Here is a 22766-nt window from a genome sequence, read left to right as displayed (position 1 = left end):
TAATCTCTGGAGTTGTTATAGTTGTCTCTGTTCAGAGGTTGTTCTTCTGGGGATTCTGAGTATCCTCTGTCAGCAGACCTGGGAGACAGGCTCTCTCCTCTGAGTTTCAGTGGTTAGAGCACTCCCTGCTGACAAGCTTTCCTCTTAAAGGGAAGGTGTACAGATATCTGGGGTTTGGACCTCCTCCTGGCTGAAGAAGAAGGCGGAAAACAGGACCTTTCCCAGATGCTGTGTTGCTTTAGCAGGTCACAGAAGCTGTATGCTTCTGTGGTACACACTCTCAGCTGTGCAGACTAAGTTCCTAAGTTCAGTGGAGTCCTGGATCCAAATGTGCTCCCTGCTCCTGAGGCAGAGGGCTCCTGTGCAGGGCAGACCACTGTCTTCCAGCTAGGAGGGTGCCGGATGTCTGTGGCCCCAAAAGGGTGCTGCCTCAGCGGCTCTGTGGCTCCCGCCTGTCCCAGAAGCTGTCTGCCTCTGTGGTCCTCAGTCTTACCTGTACAGACTAAGTTCGGCGGAGTCCCGGAGCCAAGATGGCGCTCCCTGCAGGGCAGGTCACTGTCCTCCGACTGGGAGGGTGCCGGATGTCTGCGGCCCCTAAAGGGTGCTGCCTCAGCAGCTCTGTGGCTCCCGCCTGTCCCAGAAGCCGTCTGCCCCCGTGGTCCCCACCCTGACCTGTACAGACTAAGCTCGGCGGAGTCCCGGAGCCAAGATGGCGCTCCCTGCAGGGCAGGTCACTGTCCTCCGACTGGGAGGGTGCCGGAAGTCTGCGTCCTCAAAAGGGTGCTGCCTCAGCGGCTCTGTGGCTCCCGCCTGTCCCAGAAGCTGTCTGCCTCTGTGGTCCTCACTCTAACCTGTAGACTAAGTTCGGCGGAGTCCCGGAGCCAAGATGGCGCTCTCTGCAGGGCAGGTCTCTGTCCTCCGGCTGGGAGGGTGCCGGAAGTCTGCGGCCCCAAAAGGGTGCTGCCTCAGCGGCTCTGTGGCTCCTGCCTGTCCCAGAAGCTGTCTGCCTCTGTGGTCCCCACTCTAACCTGTACAGACTAAGTTCGGCGGAGTCCCGCAGCCACGATGGCGCTCCCTGCAAGGCAGGTCACTGTCCTCCGACTGGGAGGGTGCCGGATGTCTGCGGCCCCAAAAGGGTGCTGCCTCAGCGGCTCTGTGGCTCCCGCCTGTCCCAGAAGCTGTCTGCCTCTGTGGTCCTCACTCTAACCTGTAGACTAAGTTCGGCGGAGTCCTGTAGCCAAGATGGCGCTCTCTGCAGGGCAGGTCTCTGTCCTCCGGCTGGGAGGGTGCCGGAAGTCTGCGGCCCCAAAAGGGTGCTGCCTCAGCGGCTCTGTGGCTCCTGCCTGTCCCAGAAGCTGTCTGCCTCTGTGGTCCCCACTCTGACCTGTACAGACTAAGTTCGGCGGAGTCCCGGAGCCAAGATGGCGCTCCCTGCAAGGCAGGTCACTGTCCTCCGACTGGGAGGGTGCCGGATGTCTGCGGCCCCAAAAGGGTGCTGCCTCAGCGGCTCTGTGGCTCCCGCCTGTCCCAGAAGCTGTCTGCCTCTGTGGTCCTCACTCTAACCTGTAGACTAAGTTCGTCGGAGTCTCAGAGCCAAGATGGCGCTCTCTGCAGGGCAGGTCTCTGTCCTCCGGCTGGGAGGGTGCCGGAAGTCTGCGGCCCCAAAAGGGTGCTGCCTCAGCGGCTCTGTGGCTCCTGCCTGTCCCAGAAGCTGTCTGCCTCTGTGGTCCCCACTCTGACCTGTACAGACTAAGTTCGGCGGAGTCCCGGAGCCAAGATGGCGCTCTCTGCAGGGCAGGTCACTGTCCTCCGACTGGCGAGAGCTTTTTTCTTGACTATTTCAAGAACATATGTTGATTCATTTTTTTTTTTTTTTTTAGATTTTTATTTTAAAAAGTAAATGATCAAATCTACCCCACCTAACTTAGTTAGGATTACTATTGCTGTGATGAAACACCATAACCAAAAGCAACTTGGGAAGAGCAGGGATTATTTGACTTACACTTCCATGTTCATCATCAAAGGCAGTCAGAATAGGAACTCAAACTGGGCCGGAATCTGCAGGCAGCAGCTGATACAGAGGCCTTGGAGGATCGACAATTACTGGCTCATTTGTTATGGTTTCCTCAGCCTGCTTTCTTAAATAACCCAGGATCACCAGGCCAGGGATGGCACTACCCACAATGGGCTGAGCCCTTCCACATTCAATGTTAATTAAGAAAATGCCCAACAAGCTTGCCTACAGCCGGAACTTATGTATTTTCTCAGTTGACATTCCCTCCTTTCATATGACTTTAGCTCGTGTCAGGTTGACATAAAACTAGCCATCACATCTTCCCATTCGCTCTCCACTAATTTCCTCCCCTATCTTCCTCCGTTGTTTTTCCATTCCAACGTCAGCAGCCATCGGTCATCAATAGACTCTCAGCAAGGGATGAGGACTTCATGATTCCTTTGTCCATTCTTGCTTGGACTTTATCTGGCTTGATCTGGGTCAGGTCTCATATATGCATCACAGTTGTGTGTTTGTACATTAAACACTATTTCACTACAGCCATTCACTACCTCTTGCTTTTACAATATTTGCACCCTCTCTTTCACTATGATCCTTGAGTGCTGCAAATGGGTATGATACAGATGTCCTTTTTTGGGCTGAGCCCACCTCACTCTCTTGTTTTCTGAATGTACTGGTTGTGGGTCTCTGTATTGCAAAAAAAGGAGCTTCTCTGACGACAGATGAGAAACACAGTAATCTATGGGTATAGAGATAATTACCTAGGGGCATTTTACTAACATCTTCATGTAGCAGGAAGTAGTCAGTTCTCCTCCAGAGTCTATGCTGTTTTTAGCCACAGATTCTCAGTTAGCAGTATCAGGCATGAATTTCATCTTGTGCCATGGGCCTCAAAACCAATCAAGAAAGTGATCAGTTACATTCATGCCACTGTTGCACTGGTGGGCATATTTTACCAGTCCAGTCATGGCTGAAGCTCTCAGGGTTCACAGCTGGATAAGAGTGTTGATTGATCTTCTTCTCCGAGAGCATACGTACTATAAAAGCTAGCCAGCAGGGATGAAATGTCCAGGTCAGAACTAGTTTTATTGATTTCTTTTCTGTGACACAAGAATGCAGTATATTCAGGAACAAAGTATGAGTGGCCCATGATGTTCTGGAGGGAAACAAAGGACAGTGGTAATAACCTGTGATGTTTGGGGGCAGGGTTGTATGGAACCCTACTGACCAATAAATTGAAAGAGGTACCTATTCATACTAGGCACTGGAGTTCTTGATGACCTATGGAGCCTAGTAATAGAGTTGCTGTTACCAGTTATAGGATAACTATTTAAATTCTTTTACACACACACACACACACACACACACACACACACACACACACACACACTTAAAGAAGTTTCTGTGTTGAGTTTTCCTATGCCTTTTTTATATGTCTTTAGCTTTATCTCTCTCCATACTCCCTCCTCTACTGTAGTAATTATGCCTGGTTCTTCCTTCCAGCCCCATACTCCCAGAAATAAGACTCAGACTCAAATATATTTATAAATACCTTGGCCATAGAGTTATGCTTTTCTCTTATTAGGTCATAATTTAAATACTACTCCTGCGCTCAAGTACCATGTGTCCGTCTAATTACATCTTCCAGGGATGCATTCCTGTACCTGGCTCTATCCCAGAATTCTTTCTGCTTCCTGGATGGCCCACCTTCTACTCTAGCCTTTCCTATAGGCCATAGGTTTTTAATTGACAGGTGATGCATCCAAACAATACACAAGATATTCTTTCCACACTCTGCCTTGCCCTTCCATTATTTAATGTTTCCTGCTCTGCTATTCTGCTTTCCTCCTTCTAATCATCTATGTTCAATTCTCCATCCCTCACCATCCATCACTATGGCCTCTTATTATGCTCCTCCTGGTACTCCAAATTAAGCATATACATTCAAAGCTAGAATCCATACATAAGGGAGAATATGCAGTGTTTCTGGGTCTGGGTTTACTACACTTAGATTATTTCTAGCTCCATCCATTTCCCTGAAACTTTCCTGATTTCATTACAGCTGAATAAAGTTCCAGTGTGTATATGTCTCACATTTTTATGGTCTCCATGCATCCTTTGATGGACATCTAAGATGCTTCCATTCCTGGCTCTTGTCAATAGAGCAGCAAGGATCATGGACGAGTAGGTGCCTATGCAGTAAGATATAGAGTCCTTTGGTATATGCCCAGGAGTGGTCTAGCTGGACCACACATGTATTTCCAGGTTTAACAGGAACTTCCACACTGATTTCCATACTGTCTGCAGCAGTTAGTATTCCCACCAACAGTGAATAAGTGTTCTCCTTCCCCAAATCCATGCCTGCAGGTTGTCATTTATTTACTTATTTTGATCACAGATGTTCTGATTGGGGTACGATGAAATCTCAAACTAATTTTAATTTGCATTCTCCTGAAGGCTATGGATGTTGACTACTACAAAAAAAACTCTCATATATATATATATATATATATATATATATATATATATGAGATACAATAATCTACGGGTATAGAGATAATTACACACACACACACACACACACACACATATATATATATATATATATATATACATATATATATATATATAGAGAGAGAGAGATGTGTGTGTGTTGTGTATGATTTGAGAATTCTGTTTAGTTCCATGCCTCAGTTTTTAATTGGATAGTTTAATTACTTGGTGTTTAGGGTTTTTTATTTTAAATAATCTTTGTGTGTTTGAGTGTTTTGCCTTCATATATGCCTGCATACATGCAGTGACCACAGAGGCCAAAACAGGATGTCCTTGGGACTAGAGTTACAGACTCTAGTATAGACTCTAGACAGGAGTTGTGTCTCCTCATGTGTGTGCTGGGAATTGAATCTGGGTCCTCTGGAAGGGCAACCAGTGCTCTTAACTGCTGAGCCTCTCTCTTAACACTTATGTTTAGTTTTCTTGAGGATTTTTTTTTTCAAGACATTAATCCTCTGCCACATATAAGTGACATTTTCCCATTCTGTAGGCTGACTCTTCATTCAAGTGATGGTGTCCTTTGCTTTATAAAAGCTCCAGTTCTGGGGCTGGAGAGATGGCTCAGTGGTTAAGAGCACCGTCTGCTCTTCCAAAAGTCCTGAGTTCAAATCCCAGCAACCACATGGTGGCTCACAACCATCTGTAATGAGATCTGGCGCCCTCTTCTGGTGTGCCTGAAGACAGCTACAGTGTACCTAGATATAATTATAAATAAATCTTAAAAAAAAAAAAAAAAAAAAAAAAAAAAAAAAAAGCTCTGTTTCGTGATAGCTGGGCTTGCATTCTAGGTCCCATATGGGCATCACCGGGTGCACCAGCACATCAAAGGTTCTGGAGACTGATTGCCAAGAAGCCTAGAGAATGGGTGGGTCTTGGTAATAATCTAAATGAATGTCAATTACAAGGTCCTAGAACAGTGGCTCTCAATGTGTGAGTCACAACCTATTTGGAGGCTGAGCGACCCTTTCACAGGGGTCACCTAAAACCATCTGCATAGCAGATACTTCCATTATGTCTCATAGCAGTAGCAAAAAACAAAGTTATGAAGTAACAATGAAAATAATTTTATGATTGTGGGCTCACCACAATGTCATGAAGTGCATTAATGAGTCACAGCACTAGGAAGGAGGTGGCGAACCGCTGTCCTAGACTATGACTGGTCTAATTTTCACAACTGTGTCACTTTCTACTCTTGATCTACTGGACATCTGAGTTGACAGTTGGAACACAAAGTAGACTCTGATAGTCGCTTGCAGTTCTTCAACTATTGTTTAGCAGACAAGTTTGTGGTCTCAGTCATTAACAATACTTTATAGATAACCACTTATTGTCTACAAAAGAAATCACCAGTGTCTCTTTTCTGCAGTGTAAAAGTGTGGGAGCCATCATTCCCATCTTTATAGAGAAAAAATGCTGGACCAAATAGAGAACAACTTTTATTGGACACACCACAAAACAGAAATCACAGGTTCAACTGCCACACCATAATATATGTAAGTGTGTCTAGAATAATGACCAAGTTCTGCCTTCAGGAAGGTAGCTGCAGCAACCCTGATGGATTGCTGGAGGTGGAATAGAAATCAGTGTCAGCATAAGAAATGCTTGGGGCCCTTCATCCTATGCCAGTTCCCTCTAACCTTCCCATCTGACTTAAGGAGACAAAACACTTGAGTGACAAGTGGTAGATTAGAACGCTTAATATTTACTTGTGAAATTCAAGCTTGGGAACACAGCCTACACCCATTATGAAACTATGAGGAAGCTCAGTCAAGATCAACATCCAAAGTAGTAGTCTATCAAAAAACTATGGGGCCTCTGGCATCTATAGTTGCAAGTCTTAATTACAATACTGATGAACAAATATATTAAAACTAAATTCCTATTTCCCAACCTAATATGTCTATCAGCAAAAACATTTACAAAGTTTGCTAAAAGGCATAAATACCCTGGAGACAGAACACACAAATCAAGACTAAGACTGAGAGTCAAGGGCTAGAGAGACAGTCCTGTTGCTAAGAGTACTTGATGATCATACAGAGGTCCTGGGTGCAGTTCCTGGCACTCGCATGTTGGCTAACAAGCATCCACAATTCTAGTTACAGGGGATCTGATAACTAGAATTGCCCTCTGCTCACCTCTAAGGACATTGGGCACTCATGTGGTACGCATATATTCGTTCAGGCAAAATATTCATATACATAAAATAATTTTTTTAAAAGAAAGAGATTCAAGAAACACACAGAGGAATATCTAGAGAAGTTTAAGTCTATGGAGGACACAACTGGACAAAGTCAGGCAAGGAAGAGGGGAGTCCTATAAGCAAAGATGGAAACTTAAGGGCCACAGGAAATCATGAGTGTTGTAACACAAAGAGTGTCTGTGATGTGCTGATTAATGGGACAGACACTGCTGAAGACTAAGCAAGATTGATATTTATGTGAAATGCAAAAGGAAAAAAAAAAAGAGAGAGAGAGAGAGAACATTCTAAAACCTTACTGAACTCCAGGTTCAAATTATCACCTAGGTACGTCCTATTCAAACTGCAGACAGCAAAGACAATTTTTAAGGAAGCAAGTGGAAAGACTCAACTACAGAGAAACAAGAATGACAGCAGACCTCTTTTGAGAAGCCATGTAAACAAAAATGCGGGCTATAAAAGATCAACACAGTGCAACTTAGGATTCAATATCAGGAAGGTATCCTTTGAAGGTAAAGGGGAAATAGAACATTCAGAGCCAAAAAGCTCAAGGAGTTCACCACCAGCTAACCTGATCTGCAAGCTAAGAGAAAATGGAGCTCAAAAACTAGCCAGGCATGGCTGCACACCTTTAATCCCAGCACTCAGAAGGCAGAGGTAGGTGGATCTCTTGAGTTCAAAGTCCAGTCTGGTCTCCAGTTCCAGGACAGCAAGGGCTACACAGAGAAACCCTGTCTCAAAAAAATAAAACAAAGTCCAAACCAACCAAACAAAACATGAAACAAAAACCTTGTATCTTCATAAAGGACACCAGTACATAAAGGTGAACAGTCTTTGGATTCTTAATTTTCTACTTCTCAATTTTTTTTTTTTTTTTTTTTTTTTTTTTTTGGTTTTTCGAGACAGGGTTTCTCTGTGTAGCCCTGGCTGTCCTGTTTTTGTTTTTTTTTTTTTTTTTAAGATTACTTAATTTATGTTATGTAAGTACACTGTAGCTGTCTTCAGACAACCCAGAAGGGGGGGATCAGATCTCATTATGGATGGTTGTGAGCCACGATGTGGTTGCTGGGATTTGAACTCAGGACCTTCGGAAGAGCAGTCAGTGTTCTTCACCTCTGAACCATCTCTCCAGCCCTACTTCTTAATTCTTTAATTGAGCTAAAAGATAACTGCTTGCTGAAGGGGATCCTGGTAATGATCTTGAGTGGTTGTGACCGTTGACTAAATGAAACAACTCTCAGTGATGCTACCAAGGCATTCTGAGATTTGAACTAATCCTCCTGCCTCAACCTCAAGAGCAGATATCTGGGACGACAAGTGCGCATTATCATGCTGACAAAATATAGATATTTTAAAGGAGTCATTAGCTGGTTTACTGAGATCAAATTTCTTTGATGACAAGGGTCACATAAGTTCCTTCTAACCTGTACTCTGAAAGAGCTGACAATAAGCAAAACTCCAAGAGTTTTATTTTCTTTAAGTAAGGTCCCTGACCACAGGGAAAGATAAAGGTTCTTAAGTGATTTGCATAGCATACAAATCTGGAGTGAATTCAAAACCTTGTTGACTTTCTGTATAATGGGGGTGGGTGTCAACTTTCAGCAGCATAAATTCTCGTTTTATGTGGTTCTAAGCAAGCTTGTGAAACATCAAACTGATCAAACCTGGTATGTGCTTCAGACAGAAATAAAACACATGATTTGTAGCAAACTGGTCAAATTCCCTTGCGCCTCCTGGTTGTTTATCTCCTGTGACACAGGCCATTTTAACAGTCACTGTACTTACTCTGACTCCCATAGGCAGAGGTTTCTCCCACTGCAGAGGTTGCTCCCACATTCAGTATAGCTTACAGCACTGCCTGGGACTCCTCTTACTACCTATGTGCCTCTGGTCTTAGTCCCTGGTTGGTATACTCATAAAATAGGGACAGTTGTGGTTAAATGAGGGTTACCAAGATAACACATGTAGCATGCTTAACTCACACGTAAAATAACTGTAGCAGTTTTCTAGGGATTCAGCTCATCAAACAGGGCAGAAACTGCAGGTAGTTATCCTGTCTTTATCCTGTACTGTTGCCTTCAGGATACAACATTGCTCTTTGTGTTCCTTGGGATTTGCAGCAGGTAGATGCCAATTAAGCCTGTTTGAAGATGAGAAATAGCACGTGCTCTCTCTCATTTGTGTTCCTAGATTTTGTAGTCACATAGAATCATATATGTGTATAAAAATGAAACAACTGTCTAGGGGAACAAATGGCCTTGATAGATGAAACAGGGGTGTACTGCTCAATAAACAGTATGTACTTGTATAAACCACACAAGGTAATTTCCTGGCACATACAAGGCAAATAAACTCCTAAGTATGCATTTTTAACATAATCATTTTAAGTTTCAGCAGGCATAATGGCATACTCCTTTCTGTTATTTTGGAGGCTGGAGCAAAAGGGTCTTACATGCTTAGAGCCTACATGAGATATAGTTAGTACAAGGTCAGCATGGGCAACTTCAGACCCTATAACAAAACAAAAATTACAAGAGAGGCCAGGGAAGGACGTAGTGGTGTGTACCTGTAACACCAGTGCTTGGAAATTGCGGGGAAGGTGGATTAGGAGTTCAAGACCAACCTAGGTTACATGAAACCCTCGTCTTAGAAATGGTGGTGGGGAGCCGGGTGTGGTGGCGCACGCCTTTAATCCCAGCACTTGGGAGGCAGAGGCAGGTGGATTTCTGAGTTCGAGGCCAGCCTGGTCTACAGAGTGAGTTCCAGGACAGCCAGGGCTACACAGAGAAACCCTGTCTCGAGGTGGGTAGGTCAGGGAAACAGCTACTGGTATATTATTTCCAAGGGCCTGGCTCAAGCTTCAGCCACAGCAGTTCTCAACCTGTGCAGAGACATCCTGTATGTCAGATATTTACGATTCGTATCAGTAGCAAAATTACAATTATGAAGCAGCAACAAAATAATTTTCTGGTGGGGGTCACCACAGCATGAGGAACTGTATTAAAGCGCTGCAGCACTAAGAACCATTGCTTTACCACAACAAAAACCCTGAGGGTGGGGGAAAGAGCCCGTTTCTAGCATGTGTTGGTAATTCATATCAATAGCCATCCTGCATCCTTTTCAGTACATAGCATCTGGCTAACACCAACCCCAGAGAGGTGAGGATGGGCCAGGTGGGGCATTTTGATCGGTTTGCTGTAAGACTTCATCACATAGGCCTGGGAGGCATAGTCTACAAACTCCCCGCTGTCAGGCGCTATTGGCTTCACTCCTGTCTCTCCCGGGCTACCCTTTGACAAAGACAAGCCTCTTCTCTTAAGCCCTTCCTTGCTTTAAATCAAGGATTAGTACCATCTTTATCTGTGAAGAGTTTGCTGAGCCATGAACTGTCCACATGGCACACTGCGGGTCCTTTCAGACCCTCCCCACCCCTCCATCGGAAAGACTACACTGTTTTCATTACAGAGAAAAAGTGAGCGATTTGGTTGAGAACTGGAGAATTCAGTTACTGGCAGACAGTGGTAACAGCTTGGTTTTCACTTATCTGTGGCTCCTTTTACATACTGGAAAACAAAAACATGCAGGGGTTTTTTGATAATTAAAATACATTTTAAAAGTCCTGCGTGGAGAGGTAGATGACTAAGAAAGACTTGGGCCAAGCAAGCTCTAAAGAGATCCGGGGCTTGGTTTCCTACATTGATTTAACAGCTTCCTGACTTATGTGAAGATGAACACAATATAATAGCCACATACTTTCAGTATAAGTTTTTATTAAAAAGTGCATTTTGATTAATTTATGATTTAGGTAAGTTGTAAGATATCAGTATACTCTCTGGAATAATAACTTTACAAAGATTTAAAACAAACAAAAATTTAAAAGCCTTTTTATTTCCTTCACCATTATTGTTTTACAATACAAATATCACCTTGTGAGTACACACACACACACACACACTCACTCATACATGCACACGTGCACACACACTTGTGCACGTGCACACACACACACACAAAACCTACAGAAGGTAATCCTGCTGCACATAAAATACAGAATGGATATTATATTTATATTTATATATATATACTTCTTCGCTCTTAGAAAACTATTTTGTTCTCCACGTTGGCAAGTATAGAGTAGAATACTTCCCCAAACATATGTATGTCAGGAGGAAAACTCAGAATTACATGCAGTTTCTGCACAAATATATTTTAAAGAAATAGATCATCTTGTTGTTGTTCACCAACAAAACTGTCATGAGAGTATGGATAACTAATTTATAGCTTTCAAGTTTTAGGTAAGTGATCATTTTCGAAACTCTCTTTAAAAAAAGATATTCATGGCTGTTTTTATTGAGTAGTTAAAACCAAACTACCAAACAGATGGCATAATCTCAGCGGCACCTGTCAGTGCGGCCTGCTCACAATATGTGAATGGGTGGGTACTCTAATTCACACCCTCTATTCTTCAGTTCAAAACAATTTTAAAACCACTAGCAGTCTTCTGATTTAATTTAGCTATAAATGTAAAATTTAGTAGTGTATACATACATTTATATTTTCATGGAATAAATAAAAACATTTAAGATTGCCTACCAACCGACCATACAATCAAGACAAGAAAGGCACTAGAAACATAGACAAATTTCTCTCCCAAGAAGCACTTTTAAATGTTAACTCTCTTTTCTGTGACATGTAAAAATCTTTAAATTTGGTTTTCATAACATCATTTTGAAAAATAAAGTTAGGAAATACTTAGAAAAATCACTTTATAACAGATTTTTTTTTTTTTTGCACTTTTTGATACACCGTCTCTGCTGACTGTATAAAACCCCAGGTGAGCAAACCTCTCTGCACCTATCGTCTTCAGCCGAGCATCAGTGCAATAGGCAGAGAGATTCTAAATCAACTCCCATGCAGACACTTAGGACCCTTCAGAGAGACATTTACTAGAAAATGGCTTACAGCCCTGTCTTTGGGGCAAGAGATATGAAAAGTATGTTTTCCCAAGAAAATAACACACTTTATTTCCAGATATGGCTGGAAAGGCCGGAGCTTAGGATACAGAAGCACACGGTGGTGCGGCTGAATGACACAGAGGGACACGGTGGCTGCCTGTTATAGAAGCCCCAAGCTTAACAACAGGAAATGTCTACAGTGCATGATGTGGGAACTTTTCTTTATTGTTGTCCAACGCGGGTCCTTTGGAGAGAAAAAAAAAGATCACAGTGCTGAGCAGGTAACGCAATAGGTTGAGTCAAGGTGACTGTTGAGAAATAGCAGGGGGAGGTGGTTACTTTATGGCATCTTCTGTCATGGAGTTCTTAGCACTTCGGACTGTTCTTCATTCCCTAGTCGGCAGAGCTGTTATGTGTCGTTTACCAGCCGGCTGTATTTAACTTGCCTACTAAGGTGGACTACCGGCCAGGGGAAGGGCCAATGGTAAGATCGAGGTACAATTCCTTGGACATTCTTTTCAAAGTACTGAAATGGCCTGTACCACCACACCCTGGCCAGGAGGTTCATCTGGGAGGCTTCCTTAAGCACCTAGGAAAGCAAAGAACATACACGTTTGTTTGTTTGTCTGTTTGTTTTTGAATCTTACTGTCTTCCCTTTAAAATATTTCCCATGTTAAAATTCAAAGGATCCCAGACTTGCCCCACACCCACCCACACAGCCCCACTTCACTCTGAGTTCACCACACTATACCCTGGACAGGTCAGATTCCAGCAGAGCAAGGGAAACTGAGACTCCCTCAATTTGTACCTACTAAATGTCTCAGTCAGCCCTTTCTTCACTCTCCATGGATCTTAACTTCCTGTGCTCCTATATAATAAATATATATTTATAAATGTTATAATAATATAACATATATAAATATAATAAATAAAATATATTTAATAACTTAGTTAAACGTAACTATGAAACTAGTGATGGGCCGGCCCATCACAACCAAAGGTTAGGAATGCACCATAAGTCCAGATACCAGCTTGGAGATTATTTTTTCACAGATAGTGAGCACATACGTTTCAGAAGAAAGCGGTATCTGTGTCAATTACATCAGCACTTTGCACACTGGCTCTGCAGAGGAATGGTGCTATAAAAGCCAGCACCACCTTAGGTGGTTGCTCCAAAGAAAGAGAAACTGAAAAAGATTCACAGCTTCCCAGTCTTTCCAACACCTCTTACTCCGGCCTTAGCCAGCAGCACCAAGACTGAGACAGGAGAAGTAAAGATGAAAGGGAAGGGGTGACTCACTTGCTGATTGGCCATCGTGTGATACCACCAGAAGAGTCTTGTGGTGATGTAGTAGGCCACCACCACGTCCACAGTGTAGTGGTCATGCGCTAAGAGAATACAGAAGATTCCAACGACGCTGAGGAGCCAGCAAATCCAGTGGTACCACCAGAGCCGCCGAGGAGAATCTAGAAGGAGGAAACATGTGCAATAGTCCTGGTCCTAAATACCACTCACCCAGTACCACCAATACCACTCACCCACGCCTCCGCCATTCTAGAGGACCGACTTACACCTTTCCTCCAGAAAGCCCATTTTTGTGGGCCAGCAAACTAAAGGACTTTTTGTTTCTCTATAACTTGGGATAGAAGGAAGTGGCTTTTAATGAAATATGACTAGCAGCAGTAATTTATCTAGGGCCATAACTTACTTCATATAAGCAGAAACGTAACATAAAAGGTGACTATGACCAAATATGCACAGGTCACTGTGTTGAGCTCCATCTTTAAAAGATGGTCCCCTGACACTGCGGTGTGCGTATGCATGTAGGAGCCAGAGCTTGGCAACTGAGCTTCTCTCTCGATCATGCTATGTTATGTACTGAGGAAGCTCTCGACGTGAAACTGCAGCTCACCGAGTCTGGTAGTCTAACTACTCAGCTTGCTGCCGGGACCCCCCGTCACCTCCACACCAGCTCTGGAACTATAACGATGCTGCCATGCCTCCCTGGTATTTGTGTGGGTGCTAAGGAGCTAAACACACATTCTTAGCTTGGTAGCTCAGGCACTTTACGCCCTGAGCTCTCTCCCTAGGCTCTTTCCAATGGCCATTAATTGAGTGCAACCTATGGATACACTGAGGTTAGTGTCTTATGTAAATCCAACTCCTTCTGTGCCACTGATTCCTTTTCTAAATATATGTTTTTGAGACTATAATTTAGTTTCTCCCTTCTCTTTGCTCACTCCAAACCCTCCCTCTTATACATCTCTTCCCACTCAGTTTCAGAATTACGGCCTCTTTTCTCACTGATTGTTATTGCATGCATTCATGTGTCTGTATATAACTTTACACTCCTAATTATAGCCTACTGAGTCTATATACAGTTTCTTGTATGGCCGATGGTTTGATGCTGGACAATGTTTGCTGTGCTCTTCCTTGGAGAGAGATGCCTCTTATGTTCCCATCTTTACTCAGTTGTCTGTAGTTCTTTGTGTAGAGTTGGAACCTCATGGTCTTTTCTCCATCTAGTTTGGCATGTTCCTTGGTGTTGTCCTTGTTTATCTCATGTTTGTGCCACAAATGCTTAGGCAGGGACCATGCAGTTATAATCCCTACAGCTACCAGCCTGCTTCCCAGGTTCCATAACTACACACTCATCCGAAAGACGGTGAGATTTGTACTCCACATTCTCAATGCGTAGGGGTCTAGAGGGCCTGGGGCTTCAGACAAAGCTCTGAATGGATCTACTGTCCTGATTTTGGAGAAGAAGGTATTGCTGACTTTTACTGGATTCTCAAGAGATCCAACTGCCATTCATTCACTCGGCATCTATCTTTCCCTGGACAGGTCCTACTCAAGATGTCTGAATCAACAAAGGGAGTAAGCAAAGGCCTGCCTCTGTGGGGGGAACCCTTGCCAGAAGGGGAGACAAAGAGTAAGACACTATAACCACAGAGTTGCATATTATATAAAGGTGAAAATTGTTAAAAGCCGAGGGGATCAGAAGGAAGAGGAGGAAAGAGGTCCCCTTTGGTTGTTTTTGCAATTTTAAATTGGGTGCTGGGGGCAGGAATTGGCCACTCATATTCATACCTTAACAATACACCAAGAACAGCTACTACACATTTTCTGTGAACCTCACTGAGTATCCATGCACACCACTTATTTTACTTTTTATAGCTTCTTCCTCACTCATGAAATAAAGACTCATTTTAAAGATGAGGAAACAAAGACATATAGGGATTAAACATTTTCCCCACAGTCAGAATGCGGGGGACCGATAGTTCCAGGATCCCAAATCAGGGACTCCTACAAGGTCTCTGCACTGTCCAGTAACATGAAAAACAATTTCAGGTGTGAACCAGTAGGGGGCGAGCACCCTTATTCCCAAGCAACTGACTCCTAAAGTTTCCACTTCCTATGGCTGGTTATGTTGTGGTATAAAGGTCAGATGCCCTGTGGATAGACATTTCTAGAATTCACTGCAGTCGATCACACAGTAAATAAACAGGACATCTCTTCTCCCTCCCTCTCAGGCCCCTGCAGAACATCCCACTTCATAACAGTTCCTTCTGGTTCACGGCAGGGTTGGGCAGCCTGCGTCCTCCTGTCTCCTCCGTATTGCCTGTCCTGTGTGTGCTCACCAAGCTCTTCCATAGCCCGCACTTTACCCCAAGGGTGACAGACAGGTCAGGCCACACCTCCTCTGCATACCTGCATCAGAAGCTGAGGACTGTCTCTTGGTCTGTAGCCTGTCTCTCTAGAACTTCTTGAAAGCTATTTCTCTGAAGGAAAACTCAGCTGACACTGTCCCCATGTTTCCAACCACTTTTAAGTGTCCCCATCTGCCGCAAACAGAAGCCAAGCCTCTGCTTTGTGGCTCAGGCTCCTTCTGACCTGGGCGCTGCTTCCTGTCCTTTTCTTCTTCAGGACTACTCTCAGCTCCTAGCAGACACATTTCAAGAGTTACAATGCTCCTAACTGCAGACTGTGGTCTGTGTCTGCCCGGTCGTCTAACACTCTGCCTCACTGAACAGCTTCTAACAGTGAAATTATGAATAACTGAATTTTCCAGGGAAGTAATCTGTTGTTCAATTACAGGGCTGAAATCCTAACAGTAATTAAAATGAATGAACCAGGTTTCATGTCTCAAAACAACCCGAGAGCAGAAAGCAGCAGAACATGTTTATATGTGTTGTTTGAATTCAAAATTTTTATTTTATTTTATATACAAGTTATTTTATTTTTATATTTAATTTTTTTTATATATCCAAACCACATGTGGTGGCAGGCTTTGAGGTTTTAGAAACTCAAATCAGGCCTGGTGGCTCACTAGCTCTTTCCACTGCCCGCCCGTGTGTCCACATGTACAACTCTTACCTAACTCTCTGGCACCACATCTGCCTGTGTACCACCCTGCTTCTCACCACAGCTATAATGGACGAATAAACTTCTGAGCTGTAAGCAACCCCCAATTAAACATTTTCCTTCATAAAAGCTTCTGTGGTTATGATGTCTCATCACAGCAATAAACCCCTAATTAAGATAATACACACATATACATGCACACAAACATATATCTATATCTATATACATATTTACATATACACAAATATACAAATATATATACACATACACATATATGCACATATATAAGCACTCACATATATGCATATACATGTATGTAACTGTTGAGGTTTTCTTTTATTGTTTATTGTAATGTTAAGTGGGAACCCCAAGACCTGGGAGTCTGCATGTAGCCTCTGGGACCCTGCCTCCAAGTTAACTCTGATTGGTGAATAAAGATGCTAGCAGTCAATAGCTGGCAGAAGAGAGATAGGTGGGGTTGAGTTTTGGTGGGCCTAGAAGGAGCAGGAGGAAGGAGGGAGGAGGAAGGATTGGCCATGGAAGAAGAAGAACATGCAAGAGGGAGAGAGAGAGACATCATGGGGTAGGAGTAAAGAAGACGTGGTCATATGGGTTGGCCAATTAGAGCTGAGAGCAGCCCAGATGGAACAATGAAACATAGTAATTGATAATTCGGGGTTATAGTTAGGGAGGCAGATTCTAACAGCATGGAGGGTAGGCAGCTGCCTAGCTATTGTGTTGCCTAAAGCATATTTTAAAAATATAAAGGCTGTGTGTGTGTGTGTGTCTGTCTGTCTGTCTGTCTGTCTGTCTGCCTTTAATCTGGGAACATAAATGGTCTAAAGCAGATAGAATCCCTCCCACCGGGATTTTTAAAATGTATTTACTATATATAAATGATTCCACTTACATATATGTAAAACCACCCAAACATTATAGCTGACATCCACAGACAAGGTACTTCTTGTCTAGAAGTGTAGCCAAGTGCTTTCCTGGGTGCACAAGGATAAGATAAGGCAGTGGTCCTCAGGCCTCAGTCTGGCTTTAAGGAACTTTGCCCAAACTGATTTTCCAAAGGACCATGGGCGTGGCAGGTGAGAAAATTACAAAGCAAGGTTGTTTTAGACTTACACTCTTTGATAAATAGGTAGGTGAGCGTTAGCATGACCGTGTGGCCACTGTACAGATAGTCGCCACACATGTTGTGCGAGCCTGTGATGGATAAGCCACCTCCAGCAATGAGCTTCATTATTCTCCGCACTTGAGCTTCCCAGTCTCCAAAGAGCTACCAGAAAAAGAGAAAGTGAGAGTCATCGTTAGTTCACCTTGACCGTTGCTATCATCGAGACACAGACAATACAAACTTTCTCAACATTACATTTCAGCAGGTGTGGGGGTTTGAGATTCTAACCCAGGGCCTCAAGCATGCTAGACCCTACCGCTAAGCCATGTGCCGCCATCCAACTTGCTTTACCACGATAAACCAGAAAGAATTTGTGGTTGATTTGCCATAATTTCTTTGGAAAAAGAAAGTGTATATCCTGAGCGAACATTTATTTACAGATATGTTTCTGCCCAAAGGATGACAGTTCTGACTTATTAGCTAAAGTAACTGGAAGCTGGTGGGTCAAAAGCATGAAACAAGGGACTCCAAACGATGTACCTTCAGCCCTCTGAAATCACACAGGCAGACCTGGCTAGTTTTTCTTTTAGTAAGAGAAGTTTATAAAGTAATCTAGCTGCCTGAGATGCAAGTCTGGGCTGGATGAGTAATAAATGACTTAAATGACTCGCTTAACTTGTATTTGTTCCATCAAAGAAGGCATGCAAATGTTTGTATCTCATGATTGTAGCACTCTTTTGGAGATACCCTTTTTTTTCAGAGATTTATTGATTTTATGTGCATGGATGTTTTGCTTGCATGTATATGTATGTGCCAAGTGTGTGCCTGGTGCCCCTGGAGGTCAGAAGAGGGTCCCCCGGAACAGCAGTTATGGATGGTTCTAAGTCACCATGTAGATGCTGGAACATCAAACACTGTAAGAGCCACAAGTGCTCTTAACCATTGGGCTACCTCTCCAGCCCCTGCAGTATCCTTTTACATCCTAGTTGGCCAATTTAATCACCATAATCCCCTTTTCAATATCTAATTGCTAACACCCCAGCTTTAGAAAATGCACGTTTCATTATAATTAAAAAAAAAAAAAGCAATTAGGATTTCTATTTTGGAAGAGCAAGCTGCCAGACCACACAGAGGATATGACCATCCCATCCCTATTCAAAGGGACCTTAAAATGCTCAGCACAACAGAAGGAAGTAGACTACACTGAAGGATCCCATGTTGTGGCACATCAGAACTGAGTACTGCCACACCGAAGTCCTCAGATTATGGTGAGCTTTAGATGAAAGACCTACATGCATATGACGCTTAGAGAGCACTCTAGAAAAAAAGATTGTTTCAAGGGTGGGAGGTGGGGTGGGGCTCCAAGTTTTTAAGCAGTATGATTCCCAGTGTAGGTTTTAGACCTAGCCATGTAACTAAACCTTCTTTTATATACATAAGACTTTAGACTGTTTGCCATGTCTATATTCTTCTCCAGGACCTGCAGAGGATGCATTCTACAAACAAGTTAATAAGTAAAGAGAAAGATAGAACCAGGCCTTTCTGGAATGGCAACAAAGAAAGAGCGGCAGTGTTGTGTGGCTCTAACATTGAGTCACATAGTGCCTAGCCCAGATGCTTTACAGAGGTCTTCGGGGGCATGAGACTCACAGGCTAGCCATGACATTGGACTAGAAAGCAGAAGCCGAGGATGGGTAAATATATAGAAAACTACTAAAGAAAACACAAGGCAAAAGCTGGCTCCGTGGGAAACAAACTAGTGTACTGTAATTACAGGAAAGGGACACAGCTTAGGGGTGATGATTGTTTACAAAGCTGTAACCGGGTAAGTGCTGTCTACTGAGTTACAGAGGATACACAACCACAGAGGGAAGACAGGACAAGATGCTCTGTGCCCCGGGGATGGCAGGGTGAAGGGAGGAAAAGGTACAGAGGACAGGAAGTTCTCACGTTCCACAGCAGGAAATTAATAACAGAGAATATCAGAGCTCAAGGGCATTTTGGGCTAGTTTAAAGCCAGCCTACCATGAACCTCTGTCCCCTCAAACCAAAAAATTATAGCCAGATGAGGTAATCACCTAATGCTGCCTGGCATCTGAGCACTTGGGAGCCTGAGATGACTGTGCAGGAAAAAAAAAAAACAAATAAACAAACAACAAGAATTACAGAAAAGAAATTATATTGCCATATCACTAGTAAAAGAGGAAAATATGAAGAAAGAGCTACACATGTGGTGAGATCTCGTTAAGAGTGAAAAAGAAATAGGAAAAGGAGCCCAGATGGGGCCGGGGTCAAGAGACATGGAGATAAAGAACATCAATAGTGATGAGGGGATCCGGTGCACAGTGATGAGGGCATCCCGTGTATAGTGCTGAGGGGATTCTGTATAGAGTGCTTGAGGGATTCCTGTCTATAGGGAATCTGCTGTAGGCTTAAGCTAATGTGTATCTGTATATTTTTGTACAGTTTTACAATGTATTTTAAGGTAAGTAACCTTATAAAAGAACACTAATATCAAAACTTTTTAAAGAGTTACAGTGTCAACTTATTACTGAGGGGAAACAGTCTTTATAAATGTACAGCCTATCTGTGCAGTGTCTGTTAGGCCTACAGCAGCACAGTCCTGTTCTAGAACTTCATACTCATTCCGTGGCCCTCCTAGAGCAACCTATAGGCCAGCAAGTGCCATTCATGGTGACTGTCCGAAGCTCCATTATAGTTTGTACTGTATCGTTTTAGGATTAGTATACATACTGAAATCAGGTTACACTTGCCTTGAATGGTCAATGCTGTCTCGTGCTATAAGCCTAGTTTTGTAGCACAGAAGGAATCTCAGGGGTATGGAGTTTGCATAAGAATGAATCAGCCTGGTGACATACACCAGAAAGTACCCGTGTCACTAAATGATGCACGGCCACATAATTAGCAAAGCACTGTGCCAACCACCATGCCCAGAGTTTGATTAAACCAAGCCCTGAATTCATACTGAATAACTCTTCCTGCAGAAGCCCAAGCACCTCACAGAAGTATGAGCACACTGTTAGTGTCATATTCCTGTGCTACCCAGATCTGCCAAGGATCCCGTATAAAGATTTATGGAACCTATTTACGAGATCTACCTACTCTGGCAAATTACAATATATTGTCCCTAAACAACAGTCTTCCTCCAAAACAGATAATTCTTTATTGGTCACATATCCCTGAAAACTCCTTCTTAAACACCCAAACCAACAGCGGGGCAGGTAAGGGACCACCCGGCAGAGACAGAAACAGACAGATGAGAAGACCCCATCATCCTGCCTTGTGCAGCCACCAAGAAATCCACGCGCTTGAAGATCTCCCCCAGCCAACTCCCCAAATGCCTGTGAAGCAAGCCATTCCTGGAGGTTGGTGGACAGGCTTCTGTCCAAAACCAAGAAGAGATATTTACAAATTAATAGGAAAATATGAAAGGTTCTTTAGGCCCCAGTGGGAAATAAAACAACCGGAAGGGTGGATCCCTCTAGATCCCTCAGCGGGAGGAGCTGCTCGAAGCTGCTGATTCTTCCCCCTTGCTTTGTTTCACTGGCTCCTCATCATGGTGGGGTGGTGCTACAGAATAAAGAACCATATGTTCTTTACAGAGATTCTAAAGTTTTAACAGATTTTCCCATCAACTGTCTCATCACATCTGAAGCCTGTTCACTGGTTAACAATGATGTTATGTTGTCCATCTGGCAGAAGAGAAAGTAAACAGAGGCTGCCGACTGGTCCCAAGGATGCACACACTGACTGGGGATCAGAACTAAGGGCTCTCTCTATCTAGGAGATGTTATGGCTGTAAACACCTTCAGAAACAGCAAGGGGCAGCATTTCCAGGTTCATACTTAGCTACTACTCTAATAAAATTTAATCCATTTTACCTTTCCTATGCCTTTTAAAATCAAGTGATCTCAATTTGGTTCATGCTCTCCTGCTTTATATGATGCTATATTGGTCTCTAAGAGATTTTACTAGTGTGTGAGACAGGTTTTCATCATGTGGTCCAGACCAGCCTGAAACTCATGGCCTTCCCTAGTGTTGGGTTTACAGGTATGCACCATCATCTGGCTTACAAATATACTTCATTGGTTTCCTATAATTGCGTGTATGGGTGGGATGGCTGTGCATGGGTGTGCTGGGGTACCCACATGGAGGCTGGACAACAGCTTTGCAGAGCTGAGCCTTTCCTTCCACCTTCCCACTGCTCTGACGACTGAACACAGGTAGATGACAAATGCTTTTCTGTGTTAAACCATCTCACTGGCTCCCCAGACACACTTTATAGGAACAACAATGAACACAAATCTATCTCAAACTTTATTTTAGATACTTTAAGCCTGGTGGTGGTGGTGGTGGTGCACACCTCTGGGCCCAGCACTCAGGAGAGGCAGGTGGGGATTATCTAAGTTCAGGGTCAGCCTGGTCTATAGAGAAAGTTCCAAGACATCCAGGGCTATCCAGAGACACTTGGTCTGGAAACTCTCTGCCCCCACAAACCACTTTATTTAATATTCATATGTGCATATAATGTGTTTAAATCCATTCTTTTCTCTCTACTCCTTTCTTTTCCCTATAAATGTCATGAGTCCAACATCAGCTTTTAAGTTAACCAAGTAGGAATCATTTCTTTTACTCTAGCCTTGGGTTCTAGTTGTTTTCAAAGTGATTGCTGATATTACAGAAATTGAAGACAACGTCACTACTAACAAGTAAGGCAGTTTGTGGCAGGGTCTCAGGCTCAACGGCTATAAACTGACATGGCTCTCCTTGAATCAGCAGCCCTGTGGGATGCTCATTTGTGACCATCTCCTGATCACTCAAGAGACACTTTTGGACTCTCCCAGCCCTGAAGAGACAGGCTTTCCCTCCACAAACACACTCCACCCACCACGACTTAGCAGCAGGAGAGGCTTCGCTGGACTGTCTCTTCCTACATGGCTTCTAAGAGTTCTAACTCCACTCGGCTGTGGAGGGTTTGTTCCTTCCCCATTATCAAACGTTTGCATCAATTCCTCCATTGAGCAGGCTTCTGGGTGGGTGGGGGTCTCTAAGCAACATCAGCAACAAAACACTCATCTGCCACTAGCCTCCTGTTACCCCAGCCAAAAATATTTTTTTTCACATCCTTTAATAAGGACAGTATCCAAAGGCCTCATAAAAACCTCGAATATAGATCAGCTATTACCTACACTCCAGTGTTTAAAGCAAAATGTCCCTATACCAAAATGACATTGCTCTAAGTTTGGGGGTGGGAGTGTTCAAGTCCTCTAATCAACCTGGTTGGTGAGTGGAGGTTACCAAAAATGTATTCATGCTTTTATTTTAAAATGTTTTATATGGAAAGAACAGTGGAATGAATAAGGAAGCCCTTCATTTTGGCTCATCAACTGTAAATATTTTATCAAAATACCTTACTCCAAGTCTAAAATAAGAAGTTCTCTCCTGTAATCAGGCTCATGAAATCTACAATGATTCAACCCCAATCACACTTCATATTCTCTGTCTGAGCCCTCAACAGCTCCAACAATATCTCCAT

General features: G+C 43.4%; 1 protein-coding gene across 13 annotated transcripts in view; it reads right to left on the bottom strand.

Moving 5' to 3' along the window:
* Window positions 1-10619: 10619 nt before the first annotated feature.
* Sgms1 (sphingomyelin synthase 1) overlaps window positions 10620-22766 on the bottom strand; it is a 274571-nt gene continuing 262424 nt past the window's right edge. For all 13 annotated transcript variants that reach the window (XM_029472300.2, XM_029472303.2, XM_021151328.3 and 10 more), the window contains 3 exons: window positions 17218-17371; window positions 13021-13187; window positions 10620-12308 (listed from right to left, as the gene is read on the bottom strand). In XM_029472300.2, coding sequence (XP_029328160.1) covers window positions 12129-12308; window positions 13021-13187; window positions 17218-17371 — 501 coding nt within the window. In that variant the 3' untranslated portion in view covers window positions 10620-12128. The remainder of the gene's footprint in view (window positions 12309-13020; window positions 13188-17217; window positions 17372-22766) is intronic.

Source organism: Mus caroli, unplaced genomic scaffold, assembly GCF_978045245.1.
Source record: "Mus caroli unplaced genomic scaffold, Mus_caroli_1 scaffold_20, whole genome shotgun sequence".
Taxonomy (NCBI): domain Eukaryota; kingdom Metazoa; phylum Chordata; class Mammalia; order Rodentia; family Muridae; genus Mus; species Mus caroli.
The sequence above is the reverse complement of the archived record's forward strand: the minus strand, read 5'-3'. Positions and strand labels throughout refer to the sequence as shown.